The sequence below is a fragment of the Serinus canaria genome, chromosome 6 (assembly GCF_022539315.1).
Source record: "Serinus canaria isolate serCan28SL12 chromosome 6, serCan2020, whole genome shotgun sequence".
NCBI classification, from domain to species: domain Eukaryota; kingdom Metazoa; phylum Chordata; class Aves; order Passeriformes; family Fringillidae; genus Serinus; species Serinus canaria.
Genome location: NC_066320.1, coordinates 19,821,735 through 19,842,887, shown reverse-complemented (window position 1 = coordinate 19,842,887; position 21,153 = coordinate 19,821,735). Strand labels below are relative to the sequence as shown.

Below are 21,153 nucleotides of genomic sequence, written 5' to 3'. Positions count from 1 at the left end.
AAGATTACATGAAAATGAAAAATGAACAGAACTTCAGATAATATTGGGACCACAGAAGTTGATATGGTCAAGAAAGATATCTGCCAAAGTTAAAGGTATTTTTACTCATTTTCTAGAAGCACATAGGGATGCAGAAAGCTTAAATTCAGAAAGGTGCAGCTTTTCCCCATGAGCAGTTCTAGACATTGCTGCTACTGAAGACTTACCCTCTCATCACAATGCCACTGCTTAGAGCTTCATCTACTTGTTCATCCGGGAAAACATTTACTTCCATGGATGCACTTCATTTGATTGGAACTCTCTAGCAGAACATGCACTTTGAATTCAGGTTTCAGTATAAAAAAATTAAATTGGAAAATACCTATGCCAAAATTGGCATTGAGTAAAGAATTATCACACACTAGGTGCAATTTAGCAGATGCTGAAAGTTTCTTCAAATCCCCCAGCATCGTGTGCTTTAGCATGTTCTCCTGTCCATGCTTCACAAATATCGTATCACTTTTAAAAGTATCTATTTTTTCCTAAGAAGTAAAAGATTTGATAAAACTCAAACTTTTAATGCCATATGGCAGAATTTTGGTAGCACACTGTGGTAGTAGTTTGCAGTCAAACTTTGGCAGTGCTCCTTCCTTACGTGACCACACACTCCAAAGGTTTGAGGGCTCAAGGGACTGCCCTTGCCTCACATTCCATAAAGTAAAACAGGCAAGATATGTGAGGCCTCAAAAACCAGCAACCTGACTACAGCTGACTATTCTCTATCCACAGATATTTGGATTCTTGGCAGAGGAGAAGCAACCCAGCTTCTCCTCTGCTGTTGGTGCAACACATCACTGTAAATGCTGCCAAAAAAACATTGGAATTCTCTGGGAAAGGGCAACAATGTATTTTGGTGTAAGAAAAGTCACTACAACTTTTTAAAGGGTACAGCAGAGGCAGGATAAGAAGAAAATTAATTTCCCTAGTTTATGAAGCCAGTCTAGGAGATCCTTGACCCTGAGCTCTGAGATTGATTATTTTATGGAAAGCAGTGTAAGAACTAAGCTCCTTTGTACATGTCCTATTCTGACATCTAAACAGTGACACAATTTCCATATGAAAGGGTAATTTAGTCCAGTTGGTCTAATTTCAGTTAACCTTGCTGAGAATAAACTGAAAAATTTGGCATATACACTGTGTCCCACAAACTTGAAACAAGGTTGCCACTTGAAATGCAAGATACACTTGGAACTAAATGAAGTTGTTACAGTCTGGCAAAAGCATTTTTGCCAGCCTAAACAGTAAGGAAAAAAAATCCTTATTTAAATTAATATGAACATTGGCATATCTTCTCTAATGATGGGAACTTTTCTGTATTACTGAAAGCACAGTTTGTAATAAGGCTTCAGTGATCTCTTTCTTCAAAAGAACATGCTAGATGGAAAGTGTATTAAAGTGCCTGTTCTGCCTTTCTAATAAAAGAAGATTTTGATATTCATACTTTATGTTAAAAACTGGCATGTTGGTACAAATTAGAGGCAGTCATACTGGAATTTTAGCTAATAATGCATTAGGTTTGTATTCTGCTCACCTTTCCTCATGTTATTAACTGAAAGGAACTACTCATTCACCTTTATTATAGCAGAATGTGCATTATATGTATTAGGCACGCGAGAGAAAATCAACTTACTGACCCTGTGAACACCATTCAGCTTAGCAAGCCACAGCTGGTAGAGTTTGTGAGAAAAGACCTAAAGCAAAAACTTCTCAAGAGTTAAAGATTATCCAGCTTCATGCCTGACATGGCTTACCAGAAAAAGCCTGACTGCATTTCACAGCATTTGTGAAAAGAGCATGTTTACAAAAAGAAAAGGTTTTCTTTTATTCTTCTAAATCTGGTAACACCTTCTTTTTACAGCTCCATGGTTGGGCATAGTTTGGTGGAGTAAAAGGAAATCACTGACTGTTTTGTAACCCATGGGAGAAGGTAGGAACAAAGTTTGTTATATTAGAATTTTTATACTGTTCAGTTTAAGTGATTCATTGCAAACACTGTGAGAGTAAAGGTTATCTGGACAGTCTCTAGTTACTCAGTGGTACAGGAATATTTCAGAAAGGTACTAATGAAGTAAAAGTACAGATCTCTCACTTAATGAACTCCATAGCAGATGGAGTTTAATCAAGAGTTTTTCTTCAGAATTTCAATTAATTGTGAATTAGTTCAATTTTATTATAATACCTGAAGGGTATCGTTTTATGCTCAACTTGTGAATACTCAATGTAATTAATAATTTAAGTTCTTGCATTTGAGAACAACAATAGATAAATTGTTGTTGAAATGCATCAACCATGAGCTGAGTCTTCTGGTACAAAGCCAGCATTTGGCATGCAAATGTTACATAGCCAACAGGGAAGGATTAACCTATTTCTGGTTATTAGAATCTGGGCTCTTTTCAAACAAAGTGAAATAAAAGAGTTATATATAAGGTCAAAGAGTATTTGAATCTCCATGTCACATGTCTGCATATCATCTACTGATTTCATATGTAATTGATCTGAAATCCATACTTCCCAAAATTCAGCCCACTTGCAAAATCAGATACAGGAATCATAATCTAAGGGTTCCAGGTATTCAGCTTTATAACACTGAGGATGGGTGGCAGAATTAAGAGAATGAAGAGAATTTCCTCTTTACATTGTGCATAGCAAGTCAGAAACATCTTTGGGTAGTCATATGCACTGATTTCATCTGCACAAGGGAAGGACCACTTATGCTAATAAATCTACCTCATATTGTGAAAAAAAAAAAGGATGGCAAAGAAAATTAATGTTCTAGTCTCATTTCTTTAGCGTTATTTTTAGATGGTTGAGATGGCTGCCTCAAATAAGTAAATTTAAATAGACTTAACATTTTCATGAAATACATATTTCACTTTCTTATTTTTTTTTAAACTAGATTTTAAAAAATAGTTTTGAACTGAATTATGGTGGTATTTACTAGAACTTTTAGAATAAAGTTGTTTTAAAATCCCACAGGAAAGGAACATTTAGAAACAGTGTGAACCAAATTTCTAAACCAGTTAATGTGATGACAAGGGTCATTGCTCAAAGTCACCTTAGTAATCTTATTAGAAGATGCTTTGAATATGAATAAAACACATTTCAAAATCCAAAGATGAAACTACTATTAAAAATTAAACTCATTTTTGAAAAATAAAAATCCAAAGTGTTAAAAAAACTGCAGACTTTCCTTTAAACATTGCAGTGACATGACTGCATTTTCAAAAAAAACTTCAAAGGCTTTAAATACTTAAGAAACCTCAAAATAGAAAAGGCTGTAATCTCACTTAGCTGCTGCAGAAGAGTGAAATTATGTATTAGTCAGGGCTGCAAAGATTAATTTCTTTTAGTCAGTCTAATTTTATATGGCAGTGTTTGACCCTGTCAGCTGATTCTTTTCTCTAAAAAACAAAAGGTGTATAAGAAATAGGAACAGTCTAGAATCTTACAGTGACTCTTCTATTTCTGCACATTTACATTTTTACATGTTTTTCATGAATACCAGACAAAGTCTGGCTGGTGTGATATGTAAGAAATTCCTCCTATGCCACATTACAGACAGGTACTGGGGAAGGATTTGTTTGATTTTAATTAAAGGATTGTACTCCATATCCTCAGTTACACTGAAAAATAATTGGAGCCTTAATCTTAATAGCAATAAAATGAAGCATACATGTCAAATGGAAGACAGGAGACATAACAAGAGAAGTCAGCAACAGAGTGGGTCATAGAGAAGAGCTGAGTGAAAACTGAGGTTCTGTATCAGGATCTTCTATTGCATGTCTTCATACTTCCAGTCTTAGCACTGAATAGCCCACATCATGAGACCACCAAAGAATTGAAACTAACAACCCCTACTAATAATGATCTTACCATATCACAAATAACAGAAAACAGAAACCTTCAATTTTTTCATAAATATTACAGAGTGTTTTTCTCCACATCTTCAATTTAAGTGGAAGGAGAAACCCAATCCCCACAGAACCTCTGCTTTCTGGACATGCATTATTTGTGGGACATGGGAGAGGCGCCCCAATGTTTTCTCAGCAGAAAGGACAGCATTTCTATAGTGCTGTGGTAAATACATACAGCTAAAGATTTATAAAGTCTTTTCAGTTCCAAAGCATGTCAGAAAGCAGAAAGACTTTCCATCATTACTTTACTTTCATCACTTATGGATAAAAAAAGCCCAAAAGAAATGTATACATATGCCATCTCAGTTTGTCCTGTAGTAAAAATACTCCCACCCACCTGTATTAAAAAAGAAAAGACTGAAATAAATTTCTTGGATTTTTTTCTGGTGGTTTTTTAACCAAAAGAATATTCCACAGGCATACTAAAGTCTGCCTTTATCTGGCATTTTACTTCTAAACTAGTATAAAACATTGCAACAGCAAATTTATAATGTTGTCTCCTCTTTCAAAGGTCACAGCCATTTTCAACATCAGACTTCAGACTGCAACATGATCTATAGCAGCTATAAATCAGAATTAAAGGATATAAAAGGAAGGCTCTAATATACAATTTGGTTAATGTAGTTCTAAGAGTAGTCACATGGATTTCATATGAGAAAGACTAAATATTTGATGAGGTGGAAGCTATCTTTGTGAAGTTTACTGAGTCAGCAACATAAAAAAAAGCATTCAAATTAGTAAATATAAAAAACCCAACTAAACTCAGAATTGAATTTTTTAAATTTTCATTTTCAAGGGCAATACGCAGTGGTGACCGCTCTGGGCAGAGCAGCTCACGGTCATCATCTGGAGGGGGTCAGGTCTGCTGCTGCTGCTTTTACTCTGAACAGATGGCTCAAGAGACATCTATTTCCAAGTCTGAACAAAACCTGTTACTCTTCTTTGCAAGAAAACCATCTTCCAGTCCTACTCCAACCAACATTAACGTGGAAAAATTCAACAGATATAGAAATGCTCTGCTTGATTTCAGCTTCTATTTCAAGCACAGTATCAGCATCGGGTAAAAAAATTCAGAGGAAGAAAGCCAAAAATCCAGGCTAGCTGGATTTCAGTTCATTTAAATTAAATTTGATATTGGGTTTTACAATAAAAACAGTTTTCACTTTAAATTATATGTTTTTCTTAAAAAAGAAAGCAAGCAGCACTTGCTGCTTATCCCAAAATATTTGGGACTGTTGTCAAGAGCTTCAAAGCAAAACTTCAATCAAAAAGAAAAGAATACTTCAATCAAAAAGAAAAGACACCCCATGTCATTTGCACAAGTGAAGTTAGTAACATATTTTCTGATTTTTTGTACAATTGTAACTCTCTTGTGAGCTGTAGAACATTTTTAAAGGCAGAGCGTAGAGCTTCAGCACTAGGCTTTGACTTCCCTTCTTTTAATCAAGTCATCAATTTGTCATTTGCTGCTGTGGTGCTGCTAATAACCGGTTTGAATGTTCATGTGGATGGTTTTCAGGTTCTGGTTTGTTCAAATTTCTTGTCTTTGTTGACTGTAAGAAAAAGATGCAGCTTGAAAAACCCTCCTTAATAACAGAAGGATTTTTTTTTCCAAAACTGGATTATGTTGAACAACAAATTCCTCCAAAAACCAAAGAAAATTTGAAACTGTTTCTGGTGAATAAAAGTATGCATCAGATTAGTATATAAAACCAAAAAATAATGGACTTACCAAATCCTCTAAAAAATTATGTGTCTACCTTTATTAAAGAAACAGCCCAGCCTCCACTGGCATACAGCTGACTACTGATTACACTCTTGATATAATCAGCAGTCAGATAGACTGCAGGTCCCAAAATCAGGTAGGATTTGCAGGGTATTGAGCAGACACAATCTGCCAAGCACAGCACTGAGACAGCTGAAGGAAACAGCAGCTCTGAGCTGCTCCAAGATTTTGAGACCAGAGAGAGGCAGATGCACTGCCTTGGGCAGAGACACCCTCAGCATTTCCAGCCCCTGAAATACTCACACTGCCAGTCCTAACCTCTGATTTGAGAGGACACAAGTATAATTAGGGGTATTACCTTTGATAAATTTATGATGTTTGTATTCCAATGATCTTGCACCAATTTTAAACTACAGCATCATTATTTTAAGGGTAGAATCACTGAAGTGATCCTAGGAACTAAATACATAATCTTATAAATATAATGCCTGTAGGACTTCATGAAGAAAGCCCAAGTTTTTAATGCATTAAATAATTACAACTGATTGGGGGTGGGGGTAGGGAACAACTGTTTAGATGAACATCAGAACAATGAATATGCTGCAGTGCTTGTACAGAATCTGTCTCTACACCACCACCTGCAACAATCCTTTCAACATATTTCAATTATTTGAAAGAATAATTTAGTGCTTCCTAAATTCTTAGCAAAACAAGACAGCAAAAGTTACTACAAAGCACAAAGTAATACTAAGTCCTCAACTTAAACACTACTCAAAGGACAGATGTATCCTGAAGCCCATAATACTTAGACATCAATTCATGTATTTCCATTTATAAAACAAAAGAAAATACGACATTTAATAAAAATAGTATTGGGGAAGGGTGACATGTACAACCCACAGTAAAATCTACTTGGGTTTTAGGAGAGGTTAATGAAAATAGGACAAATATTTAACTCCTTCCATTTGACTAAAATGCTCTGGCTACCTCTACAGATAAACATGGAAAGCTTTTTATGTACTTAGATATGTTCAAATTATTGAAAAAGAGTTAAACGCTAGCTAAAAATTGTGATTTCTTCTATAGCAACCTAGCAATTCTGAAAGAAAGTAGGATCTGTTGAAAGCAACATGAAAGCTGGGAGAGAATAATTCTCTGCAATGCTACTTCAGAATCAGATTTGTTCTGCCTAGGCTTGGATGGCTCAAAAATATTTTTGTATTTTGCTTCACCAGATTTTTGTTTTCCCCTAGAAAAATAAGTTGCAAATGACATCATTTTAGAGACAGAAATTCTCTTACGTGAAGCAAGCTCCTTGAATGCTCTTAGACACCTGGCACAGCAGTCTCAAAGACAGATATTTAAAAATCATCATTATCAGTACACCACACCTTGAATCCTCAAACATTTAGGGCAAGACAGGAAACACTGTTAAGAGCTTAAAAAAGGGAGACTCAAAACAAAAGTCACCAAGAACCTTAAAGAAAATTCTCTGCAAAAGCAAGCTAAAGTCACACAGCTACAGAAGAGCACATGAGTGTGTACTGCATTTTGCCACCACATATTTTGTGACTTGCATTGATTTGGGATGATGCTGCCCTGCTGTGGGAAGACACAGGGACTACAAATGACAGACATGGCCTCAGATGTCAGTGGGTACAACAACTGACACTGCACACAGTCCCTGTGTTGGAGCATAAACAACATCTAAAAACCCTCCCAGAATCACTCTCTGCCATACAATGTAACTCGGGGTAGGGAATGTCAGTTTCCATTCTAACAAATACTGTCATCCCTGACTTCAGTTTTTTAAATACAAAAATTGGCTCAGCATTTCATGCTGGACTGTGCTGGTATCATACTTGATCAGTTAAGCCAAAGGAGGCAGTTTTCTAGAATAGACTGCTGGATTTGCACAAACCAGATACCTTCTTGTGAATATAACTAATGAAATTGGAATTATGATATTATGATTCCATACTTTATCCTTGCAACTGTTCACTCTTGTTCCTCTGGCAGAAACAACAACTGCCACTGCAGTGGCAATGAAATTAACCATGGAAATGGTCTTCATCCATGAAATCAAGATCAGTCAAAAGACTACAACAACAGTGTTCCTGTCTAAACAGTACTTGGGAGAGAATCACAGAGGCTCACACTGTCTGTCCCACCAATTGTTTTAAATTAAAGCATGATAATAATTTCATGTTACTTTGTGCAACTTTGCTAACACTGTTTTGTTTTTCATGAGATCTCCCTCACCCTAGTGTCCCATATGGAGCAGTAGGGACAAATGTGCTTAATTTTATCAGATAACAGCATAACAAACTGAAGAACAGGGAAAACACAAAAGGATCAGACTGCTGCATCACACATCTGAATCAACTGTAAAGCCAAAGCATTCCTCCCATTCCAAACTCATCCTATCTTCAAGCTCTGCCATGCTTCATTTTCTAACTCTAATTCTCATCTCTATCCAAATAGCAATCTTTCTAAATGAAAAAAATAAGGAGGAAATTTTTACATATTTTTTGGCATTTTAAAACACATGGTGCAGTTCTAAGTGATTATTAGAAAAATCATAAGGAAAAACCAGTAAAGAGTTTTTAAAAAGTTGTTTTAAAGCTAGCAATCTGTTAAAGAAAAAACAACTGAAAAAATGTTTTTGAAACAGTTGGCACCATCTGTTTAATAAAAAAAAAGGAAAGAAAAAAAATTACTGTAGTTAGCATAAGCATTGCTTAACTCAGCACACCAGTAAATAAATGAAAACCCCATCAATTTATTTTTAAATAAAACATGAATTATCTGGATTTTGCCAGAGATAAATAGACTGTGACATGGTAATGTGCAGCTACTTTGGACAGCATCCTTTAATACATATTTCTTTATTTCTCAATGTCTCATAGATACTCAAAAGATACTTTAACAAAAACCACATTTAATTCCCAAATTCTGGGGTGAAAGCCAAGTAAACACATTATGAACTGGGCATCTGCTTACCCAAGACCAACACATGGCATTTATAATTTTGCCAGTTCAGTTAGTAACATATCCAAACAGATGCCAAAGGAAGTAATCCAAAGACTTCTCAGGCAATGGGAATGAATTAGCCTTATTCAGAGGCAAAGCATTAAAAACCACCTCATGCATGACACAAACATACAAACATGGTGCTAAGCTTACAATGCACAGGAGGGGTAAAAAGAAATGTTAAGGCAACAATGCAGATGCTCAGAACTAGAAATAGGAGCCTCTTCCACACATTGTCAGCTGTTGGCAGCTTCTCTTGCCCAAGTGCACAATATTCACTTTCAGTGACAAGAGCATCCCTGTTCTCTCAGCAACCTAAATATGGAACTCACTGGCAACCAAGGTAAGGTAAGTTGTGCTTGACCTGCAGAATGATTTTGGGTTTACTGTTACAATGCCCAAAACTCAAATACTGACAAAGGCAGACTGCTTTCACATACACTGATCAGTGTATTCTGGGATGTCAGGCAAGATTCAGTAAGGGTAACAAACCCCTAGAATACCTGGGAAAACAGGAAAACCTGGATAATACAGATAGCAATGATGTGCTTGAGGAATATGTTGCAGATACATCTGTGTTGCTGTGCCATCCCCCAGCATCCAAAATGGCACTGTTAAGCTCCCACTGGGATAAGCCTGGTGTTACCCACCATGCTGGAGAGCCCAGCTCAGCATCATTTCACACACAAACATTTATGTCCTTCAGGCCTAGCACTAAATCTGAGGTAATGTGTCTAAGCAGACCTGTGGTGACTCCATCCTGCTCAGGATGCCAAACCTTTGTTCAAGCTCAGTGCTGCAGGAATGTTTCTGGACTCCAACTGGTCCCAATGATAGCCTACATGCCACTGCAGCTAAGCTAATCAAGCCCACCAACTAATAAATTAGCTAATAAGGCTTGCTGGAACTGACTACACATCTATGGCCTGACTCACTCACTAAACTAACCAGATACAGCCCTCGGGGGGGCTGGTGGGTGCTGGTGGAGGTCACTAGACTGTAAGCAACATTTTAATCTTTCAGATTTCATGCTTGATCAGATTAGCCATGGCTAATGGTTTCTGCAGCCTTCTCTTCCTAGCCCTAAGAATATCAACAGAGTGCTCCTAATACAGACCAACTACAGGAATTCATGTATTGCACCAGCATAGCAAGCATTCCAAAATTCAATAAATTATACCAACAAGTAGATACTGGAAATTTGTATTGATTCACTCAGGACTGCAGGGGATGTTGCACCACCTGGATGTAACTGAAGAGAGAAAACCATGATGTGAAGCAGCAGCAGCATAAAACTTCACTGCCTGTGCTGACCCATGGCATCACCTACTGATGTTGTCTGCCCCAAACCTCTCAGTGAACACTTAGCAAAGCAAACAGACAAAAATCCTGAGCCTTGCTGAAGGACCAGACACTGCCCAATGATCTGACCCTCCAGTAATGGAAAAGGCCATCCATCAAAAGGACATGAAGTCCATCTGGAGGTGATGACATATGTTCAGAAAGAGCAGGGCTCAATTTTACTGCCTCTGGGGCACATTCAAGGAGCTGGGAGAAGCCTTGAAGGTCAGGCTTTATCAATGTGTGAATAGCCTCTGCATCATGCCCACTTCACTCCAACAATTCATTTTTCTTGTTTTCTTTCAAGACTGCTAGCATAGAAACCCCAGCTCATTCTCTCCTCTATAATTTCATTTGTCCATTGTTTTTTTGGATATGTTTTCCATTTGAAACACTCATATTCAAACTGTCAAAATTTACAGACTAGCAATGCAACATGGAAGACAAGACATCAAGAAAAATGAAGGGGGAAAACATTTGAATTCATAAGTACTTGACAGTGGAATAAGTCTCACTGAATTTTGCACTAAGCATAATTGCAAATATCTCTTTTTGTATTTTTTAAGGAAATGTCCAATAATGCACCAAAACAGCTTAAAATAAAAATGTAAAACAAAACCAAAAAAATCCAAAACCAAAGCCCACCAACTTACATTTTAGGTCTGAAGGAACTTCTGATCAAAATGAGCATTGTAGACATTTTATTGTGGTACTTCTGAAAATGATTCCATAATAACTTTGAAAAGTAAGTACTCTTTATTGAAAAAAAATACCAAAAAAGCTGTGAAAAATTTAGGACAGACATTCAAACTTTACCCTCTGACTCCTGGAAATAATATTCTGTTTTCTGTGTAGGTGCTGCCTGTGTGGGATCACAGTAAATCAAGTACATTTGACCTACGGAGCTTACCATGACTGTAAGTGAATGTCAGAGCCAGGCATGCAGGATGTCTGATGCTACAGCCCTGACTGATAACTAAGAAGTCAGATATAAATAAATCTGGAACAGTTGGGATTGACTGTTGTTTAGCACTTTCAGACAGACGTTCAGGGCAACTGGCAGGGGCTTTGAAAGCTGTTTCCTATATTAGAATCATGACAAAAATAGAAGTGAGGCTGCATTCCCTTGTCTTCTGCTAAAATAGATCTTACTCAAAACCATTTTACAAGTTTGTCAAGGCATAACTAGTCCACAGTCAGATAGAGAACAAAATCAAAATTGGAAGTCCCATGTGAATTCAACAAATAGTTACTTATTGAATTAATAAGAGGAAAAAAATAAAAAAGGGAAACAAGTAGAGAATACTAAGAGATAGTAAGGACAAGGAGAAGCTGGCTTTTCTAGTTAAAAAAAAAAACATTTAAGTGAAGGCTCAATTAGAATTCACTGGCCAGAAAGACCCCAGAGATCTTTAAAAATAACATAAAAAGGGGAAAGCATATATTTTACCAACTGTCCTTAGGAATACTGCAGGAGGGTTGGGGTTTGGTGTGGCTGTTTTTTGTTGGTTTTGGGGCTGTTTTTTTTAAAATTCAAGAACAGATGCTGCATAATTGCTGATAGCAAGGCTGAGTGGTGAGAATGAACAGGAAGGAGGAAGCATGTATGGGCTTCTCTTCTGATTTTAAGTGTCCCAAATACTGTTCACAGGGAAAGTATTTGTCACAGTGTTATTTTGCCTCCAGCAATTAAGCTTCCAAATAAATTAAGTTGGCTTTTATTTGTGTGTTTTTACAATCAAACTATATCTATCAAAATATTTCAGGATTAGCTAGTTCACTGACTGAACAGCCCATTGTTCTGCCAAAATAATCAGTCGCCTTAATGAGCAATAAAGAGCTTCTAGGGTCAATGAGAAATGAAAATCTTTGCATATAGACCAGAAATTTTATGTACAACCTCCTGCTACTGTTTCAGATCACGAGTAAACTCAGGAACTACACGCAAGAGGCACATGTGAAAGAGAGCAGAATGTACTGTACAAATCAGAGAGAGCAGGGTACAGCAAGAGCACTTTGATTTAGCCAAGTAATGCTCCCAAAGAGATTTCCCATAAGCTGTTCTCTCTCTTCTCTCTCACCCAAAGCAGGTGTGCATAACGTTGTGCTGCCTGATCAGAGGCTGCCCCACCTGCACAGACTCTGGCCCACCCCAGGTGCCCTCTCAGTGCCCACTCTGTGCCCCAGTGCCTGGGGAGCCCTGATGTGGAGCAGGACCAGAGCTCCTGGGTCACAGCTCACACTGGAGTCACTTCCCCAGTGTGACTGTGCACCCCCAACCCAGTGACCCAAGCCAAGGGACTTCCTCTCTTACTCCCGTGGGTTTGGCAACGTGCAAACCACAACAGAATCAACTATGACATTTCTGCAACTTGCATTCTACCTACTGGTGGTACATTAAGGCATAATTCAAGGGTTCAAGGTGTGCTGAAGAAGTACACACAGGGAACCACATTTCCAAATGTGAAACCACAACCAAAACTGTGAAAGCACAACCAAATTGTGAATTTTTTCCCCATCAAGACAACGGCTGAAAATATGCTTGATGAAAGATAGAAAATTCACCATAAAGAGTCAAAATTTTGCTTTATAGTGGATTGCCACATGGCAGATGTAATTTCCTTTTACCAGAACAGCCCTCTTAAGCATGTTTTAAACTAATTACCTTTAGGTGGAAAATATGACTTGCTTTCAGCTTTGTGAGGCCAGTCCACCACAAGAGGTCCAAACCTACGAAAACTGGCAGTGATCTCATCTACAAAAAAACGAATGAAGTACCTTAGAGAGAACATAAAAACTGACAGTGACAAGGTAAAAAGGTCTTACTTAAAAAAAAAAAAACAAACCACAACAAAACAAGAACAGTGAAAACTGTATTGATTTCCAGAGCAGATGCCCAAATATTCTTTCATCTCTGTGGTGTCCATGGCTGCTTAAAAAAGTGGTTTTACATTCCACTAGTGGAAGTCTGCAGCAGGATTAAATGCAAACATGATCTATCAGAAGTGAATATGCTTCAGCTGCAGTCTATTTCTAATTATAGCCACAAAGCAGGGTTAGATGCAGCCACATGGGACTGATGGAGGAGCTCCATGTCAGCATGGCTGCTTCTTGCAGCCTACCCTAGAAAGAGGCTGCAGCAGGTCATGGCACTGTGGGCATTTCACCTTCCTCAGGTCCTTCAGGAAATCTGCCTTGAATTATCCAGTTTTTTCTTCACTTTTTAAGCATCAACTTGGAACCACCATGTAACAGACATCACAAGCTACCCTACAGGACAATTTTGTTTTATATGCAAATCCTTCAGAAAATAGTATTTTAAATTGTTTTTGAAAAAAATCTTATTCTCTCAATACATTTTAAAACATACTTTAAAGAAAGAATTAGATTAAAATCACATCTAATGTGATGTTAGGTAAATCAGAACAAGCCAACAGGAGAAAAGGCAGTGGGGTTTTACAGTTTCTGGATTGCTGTTTGAGATGTGTCCAGTTTCTCTGACCCCATGAAATTGCATGCCAGGATTTCAAGCATCTGGAGACAGAACACACATGTTGTGTACCTGAAGAGCTGAGGATGAAGGGTTACTGAAGGAGATCTCTCAGGAAAGTAGGTTACAGCTCCCAGGTCACCGTGTTACTTCCTCATGGGACAGACTGGGCATGTGTAATGACTCTGAGTGACCCAGTAATGTGCACACCAGTTGTCCCTGTTGGGCTGCTGGTTCTTACAGATGCAAATCCAGATTGCCCACCAGACCCCAGACAACAGCCCTGCAACTCTTGGTTTGATGTGGGAACTGTGTTTGAGGGGCTTGTAAACATAGACTGGTAACTCACACTATTTCTTCATTAAAACTGTACATAGTTTAGGCTTCAGATTAGAAGATTAGAGATCTCCCTCATTTCATTACAAGACATCCTCAAATTCCCTGTGTATGCCCATTGAAGCTAGACAGTGGTGGATTCCTGCTATATTCCAGCCATGAAAAATACACCACAAACTGTCATGATTTTAATTTGAGAGTAAGACTTTGTGGAGACACATGCAAGTAGAGCAGATAATGATTGAGAAAAATTGACCATCCTTGCTGAGTAGGTTATTACTTTGTAACCATATTATTACTCTATATTTATCATCTGAACCCTAGATACATGCTGGGTAGAAGAGCTGATTATATAAAGCCCACAGTATTTTGGCAAGAACTCCATTAAGAAAGTCTTTAAAGTCAACCACATCCAAGAATAGGAAAAGACTACAGAGGAGAGGCAGTACCCACTAAGTTCCCTTTTTCAGCTTTCCCACTTGACAGTCGTGGGAAGACATGCAGATCAGAAGACCTGCTAGGCAGCCACTTCTGTCTCCATCTCTTCTGATCTACAGAACACAAGAACATCAGGTAAACTCTTGGGCGTTGCAGGGGGTGGCAGGGAGTGTTTGTTCTAAGCACCGCCACAAGCACTACAAGAGACACACCTGGGAAAATCCATTGGCCTCTATGAAAATATCACCTTTTTAATAGTAATTCTATGAAAGCCAATTCCCACATACATGTCAGCAATGCAAGTGATTCGCAGTACCTTCATCAATGTCAGGAGGAAGACCTCCAACAAACACCTTTCTGGAGTAGCGTTCCACTCGTTCCCCATTTTGACAGCGTGTTGGAGAGCTGAGACCCGAGGACAACGACTGATCCCCATGGCTGTCGTCTAGGAAGCCATCCTCAAAAGGAAACAGTGAAGACCGACCTGGAACAGATTTTGTAGGCTCTATAGTTAATGCTGTTTCCTGGAGAATTAAATATTTCAGTAAGAGACTTTCCCTTTTGCTGGTTTACTTTAACAGAACTTGCACTAAAGGACCCAGCTACGTGGTCCAGTTTTCCAATTCACGTTCATTAGTATTGTTTCTATTTTTCCAAGAGTGCAGTACCCTTACAAGACAATAAACCTAATTTAGCTTTAAAACAAACCCTTGTGAATGAACAGAAACTAAAAACAAGTTATCTGATGAAATTATGTGTCATAGCTGTAGAAATAACCTTAGCAAGATTTACATTTCAAACCAGTTAGAGATTTACACCTTCCATAACAGATCTTGAAGGAATGATCTCAAGATCCCCTCAAGCCACTGCACTGCAGAGCAGGACAGTCCTCTGAGTGCTGTACAGGATCCTGACAGCAAGGACTGCAGCACTTCCACCTCCATGGAACACAGGCCCACGCTGAGTTGAGGGGCAAACAGCAAAATAAACATGGAAAAGCTTTGGATTGTGGATATTAAACAGGAAGTGAAGAGATTCAGTGAACAAGGAAAAAAATCTTGTTAAATAAACCACAAAGAACTTGCGCTTGAAGGAAAACATTGTTAGCTAAAACAGCCTGTCAGCCTGTTTGTTACTGAGTTAAAATATCCTTTCAGTAATGAACAGGCAAAATCAACATAAATGGCTGCTACTCACTTTGTTAATGAAACGTAAAGAATTTATTTGTAACCACCTGATGCAACAGCAACTTGTTTCTATTACTAACAAAGTATACATACATTATCTTAAGAACAGATTTATTAACAAGGAAGATAAAAAAATATTCAAAGATTGCATATAAGCAACACTTGCCATCTTTGGAATTTAACAATTCCCTATTCCTGAGTTGAAAAATACATCCTGCAATATAGAGAGATGTATAAATAAGAACCACACCAACTCTGAAAAGGCTACTTGTCCCCTCATAGCATGGAGAATTTCTCCCAGGGATGGAATTATAACTAATTGATACTAACAGTTTATAGGAGGGTTGATTACAAATATAAATGTATTTATACTTTTGTAAGTGCACATAATTAAATTCAAAGGTAATAAATCATATGAATTTGACATAGCAAGACCTACAGTTTAATATCATACTGGTCTGAACAGCACAGAAAGTGAAGGAAATAAAAACAGGGGCAAGGAGAAAAATCAAGACAGAGGGACAGCAGTCAGAAAAACATATACACTGAAAATATCAGTAATTGTCTCCAGTAGCAAAGGACAGATTGAAAAAAGAAGCAGTAATCCTGTGTAGGGAAAATGAGCTAACAAAGTCAGGCAAGTCACTGACACACAACACCAGCCCGATTTTTGAATTACAAACATCAGGCACCAGAAAAGTGTTGATTAAAAATAATATAATAGTGAATTTTAAACAATGAAAGAGATTACAGACACAAAAATCCACTGAAGTAAAAATCCTACTGTGCATTTACACATCAACATAAAAAATAGGGTAAATGCCACAATCAGAGAAGGATGTAGAGCTGCTACCTTTCAAAGACTTGTCAGAAATGGTCAGAGCATAAAACACAAAAGACTTTTGATGAATATTCCATTATGGACAAACATGTCACGCCCATGTATAAGCATATGCATTTCAACATAAAAGAGAACATTTGCATGAGAGAAACAATAATGAAGAATACTACAACTGTGTAAAAATATCAAATCAGAACACTCATTGAAAAGCTGGAAATCTGAAAATATCTCAGAGATTGACATTACTGGAGAGATAAAACATCTTTTCATTCTTGCCTATGAACCTACCTTCTTGTAAAAGAAGTAAACAAACAACAAACATGAGCCATTAGGGGAAGATGGCATATCAAATTAATAACTAGGTGTTCAACTAACATACAGATCTGCAGATGAGACTGACTTCTGAAGGCAATAGTAATAATTCACAGCAACTTAGAAAGCAAGGTATCACCTCTAAGCACCATGCCAGACACTTGGCAGTCTACAGGCACCGCACTCACCTTCAATAAATGCAAATGATGGTCTAAAAGTTTATAGCCAAGTCAAGTGTAGAGCTAAGTGTAAGAAGAATACATTTAAAATAATGGAAAGCATACAGACAAGGGAATAGGGAATGACTGTTCATGGTCTTCTCCAGTAAGGGAAAAATGAACTGCATTGAACACAATCAGTACATGCCAAAGCTGAAAGCAAGGCAAACTTTGGAAACCCCTGCTACAGACTTTTTGGGATGTTTAAAAATTTATGTAGGCTTAGAAAAGGGAATGAGTAAGAACAGGAGAAAAATGCAATCTAAGGCAATAAATATTTAAACACCACCTCAAGAGACCCCCTGGGCAAATTTCTGGGAGAACAGTATGGGAAAGCATCACTAAATGCACTTTTTTGGTAACATACTCCTGTACCCCTTCCCTGGGCATCTCTGAGTTGTCAGTGTAGCAAAATAGTTTGGGCTGATTTCCCACAGTGGTGCTTACATCTGTACCTGAGAAACTGGTTGTAAAAGTTAAAAAACAAGGTACCAAGAACATGACTCAACAGCTCAAAGCATGACACCTACAAAGAAATGCTCATCTCTTTTCTCAAAGGAAAGAGAGAATCAAGTAGGGAACTGAGAGTTTATGGCAAGCCTCAAGACACATCTGACTAAAGTTCTTCTCAATGCAGGTGCTTAGTCACAATGACAGAATCAAACACTAATTAAAATATCCAAGTATAACAAACATAAAATAAGTCCTTGCACAGACTTGCCTGTGGTTACTCTGCATACTATCCTAATGCAAATGTTAAAAGCAATAATAGAGAGGGATATATGAGAATATTTGATAACCAACACATTATTTTAACAGACTGTTGTAGAATTTCATGCTTAAGGTAAAGGAAGCTGAAAACCAACATTATAAAAGTCAAGGTAATGAAAAAGCATGAACATCAGAGACTTTAATATGAATGAGGCAAGTCGAAATCCCTAACATTAATGACAAGACACACACAAATCTACTTGTTAGCATGGAAAAGCCTGCATTTCACACAGGAAACAAGTCTTGTGGCATGAAACAAGCTTCTTGGTAGTGAGAAAAAAAATCTGAAAAGCCAGCACATTCAGAACTTGTTTGCCCTGTTTTGTCTTCACTAATATTTGTATAAAACAGCCTAAATTACATTAATCCCAATTACTTCTGCATTATTGTATTTTGCTTCTACAAGTAAACAGGAGTTGCCAGTAATTCATAGTATCCTACTGATTCCTACCTGCTTTCCTATTTTGGTGCCATTTGATCAATCTGGAAACACCTGCCACAATCTTAAAATAAAATTAAACAGTGTTCATGTGCACAGAGAGTAAGTTTGTGAGGAAAATCTGAATCTTTTGTTTCAGATTTAGTTATCAAAAGAACACTAAAATGTGCCAGCTTTGAACAGAATCAGAGCAAATTCTGTATTACAAACTGTGTTAGTGTGGCCTGTACAGCCTCCCACCTCAACCCATGCAAATTACAAGCCCTTAGGCACTATTGGTTTGTGTGATGGATACATCTGTCTCTAAGGTTCTTCACAAATGTGATGCAAATTCTACATTTGGGAAAAGGGGCAATGTCACCTGCATAGCTGGCAGAGAACTTCATGGAAAGGAAGATAAAATTAAGTTTAATGCTAAAGTACCCCATGCAGATGGCATTGCCTAAAAGTAATTTCTCAATAACAACCAGTCTGTGTAAGCTACAGCACAAGCCATAAATGTAAGCTGCATTAGTGGCTTGCTCAGTACAGCTGTTGGACAATAGCTGTTGCTATTGTCCTTGTTCCCTCATCTCTCAGAATAAACTGATACGCAGCACTGTACACTTATAAAATATTTTCAGTTTGCTTTTATGTTTTAAGGGTTGTCTATGATGAAATACTGTTAAAATGTGCTCAAATACTATATCTTTTTAAAATGATGATCAATATTCATTGCTGAGGAGTTACTAGCATTGGTATTCATACATGTTCTATCTGAGGCAATTCAATGTAATGAAGTCTAATATTCAGCGAAAGCTGTTTCATGTAAGAAAAAAAGTCAGGTTCAATGCAACAGTTAAACACTGGACTTCTACAAAACAAACAACACCAAACATACACCCAAAACCGATTTTTTTTGGAACACTGTGCATTTCAAGTCACAAATACACGTCATGAGAATCTTTACATTCAGCCACTTCCAGTTCTCTAGTAATAGCAACACTTGAAGTTATCAACTCAGGATCATCACTGCTTTAAGATGCTGTTAGAAGGGAGCTGTTTGGCAAGGGAAGAATATGAGATTGATTTATACAAAGCAATTGATCAACTAAATAATGTTAAAATTGGTAACATCATCTTACCACAAGAAAACTAAATATTTATTTCTCCCACTATTCAGCAAACAAAACATTTAGTAAATACTTTTACCTCTTCTCCGCCCATAGCTCCTGGCTGCATGTAAACACAGAAGAAAATTGTCGGTACAGCTGTCGTTAGATTTAGCTCCAAAAGCAATGAAAATGTAGCTTCTACCTCTTCTCTTTTCCCCCTCCCACCATAAAGAAGGAAAAGACATTTAAAAGTGCAGGATGAAATTCAAACAATCCAAGACAGGAAAAAAAGTTGAAGATAATACAGCCAGGGAAGAAAGAAAAAAAAAAAAAAGAAAAGAACATACCTGCTGTGCAAGGTTTCTACATAGCAAAGGGCAAAGGTATTAAAAAAATCAGGCATATAGGACAGTATTATAAAATAAGGATTTAGGACTATGGTTTTAAGTGGCAATAAACATCATCAACAGTAATCCTAATTAAAAGAACCAGGTTTGCATTTTATTAAATAGTTGTGGAGAACATATTTTCCAATTATGTTTCAATTTAAATAATTAACCATATGTAAATACTAAAATCCTACTAAAACAATATGAACTCAATAGCCAGTACCTTCAGATGAATAAAAGTAGATTGACATAATGCCCTCATAACTACCAGAATTAACACAGCATTTCAATGAGACATGCATCAATGGCGAATCCACAATGTTGGACAACTTTAGAACTGAATTTTGTGATGTAGTGGCAAATGCAAGAAACAGTACTTTTGATCCGAAGTTTTAGAAAAACAGAAAATAATCTGGAAAACACATGTCTTCTGCACAGGATCTCTGATGGATCACAAAAGCCATCTATCCTCCCAAGGTAATCAAATGTGGAAGGCTGGGGATCAAGCAGGTTTTTCAACAGAAGCGAGCTTAGGTAAGAGGCAACAGAGCTTTGTTTTGTTTCCTTCTCTCCTCATGGTAACACTCTCAGTGTTCCTGTTCCTTCCCAACCCCATCTCTTATTTCTGACACAGTGCCCTGCAGTCCTGCCCTGCACACCCAGGTGTCCCACCAGACCCCTCAGCATTCCCTGGCTACTTGTCTTTTGACCTAGGGGTCCTGGGGCTACCCAGAGCAAGGCTTGCCCTCCTTCAGCACAGGAACCTCTCTTCTACCCAAGCAGCTTCTTTTTCCTGCCCTGAAGAACCACCATGCCCCTACACCTTTTTTCTTCCACTATCAATGAGGTCACAAAAAAGCAACTACATGAGTAGTTGTCATTGGGGGGATTAAAAAATTTCAAGGGCTATGATGAATTGCTTTGCAATTTATATTTAACATATACAATATATATTTAACATATTTAGCAAGACAGCGGCTGTTTGGGAAAACAGCTACTCAGCCACACTGAGGCGGTTGGTAAGCTCTGAGAGAGACTCTGCTTCTTGCATAGCAGGCAATACTGAGAAATAACACCAGAGCTGGCTTTCCAGCAAGAATAGAATTAGTCCTCCTGATTTCTAGGTATTGCCCTATTTTATTAGTTATTATGATGGCAAAGAATCATTGTCAGATCTCTTGTAGCAACTCGTTGTCTTGATGAATGCCCACATTCCCAAAAAAAGCATGTTTCAAGGTATAGTTATGGACACATTCTGAGAGCAATTTATCTGAAAGAGGTTTCTCAGAATGTTACCAATCCAAAAATTAAATAGAGAAGCATTATTTCAGCATGGGATGAAAGAGACTCTTATGTTTCTACTGAAGAAAACTTCAGTAGAAAGAAAACTTCTACTGAAGAAAGCTTTATATGCTTAATGTAAACTTTTAGGCTCTGATCAAGCATATGGCGGCAGAAATCTACCACAGGCTTCTGTAAATTTTAGAATGCCCTACTGCTACTCATGTATTATAACACTTATATACAATACTGCACTGCAGAATAATACTTTTATCCTATATTTGCATTCACACACAGTCTTTAA

At 37.6% G+C, this 21,153-nt stretch overlaps 1 protein-coding gene across 6 annotated transcripts in view; it reads right to left on the bottom strand.

The window, feature by feature from the left end:
- CPEB3 (cytoplasmic polyadenylation element binding protein 3) overlaps positions 1 to 21,153 on the bottom strand; it is a 79,783-nt gene that overhangs the window by 11,956 nt on the left and 46,674 nt on the right. For all 6 annotated transcript variants that reach the window (XM_030240889.2, XM_050976007.1, XM_050976008.1 and 3 more), the window contains 2 exons: positions 14,634 to 14,801; positions 12,719 to 12,808 (listed from right to left, as the gene is read on the bottom strand). In XM_030240889.2, coding sequence (XP_030096749.1) covers positions 12,719 to 12,808; positions 14,634 to 14,801 — 258 coding nt within the window. The remainder of the gene's footprint in view (positions 1 to 12,718; positions 12,809 to 14,633; positions 14,802 to 21,153) is intronic.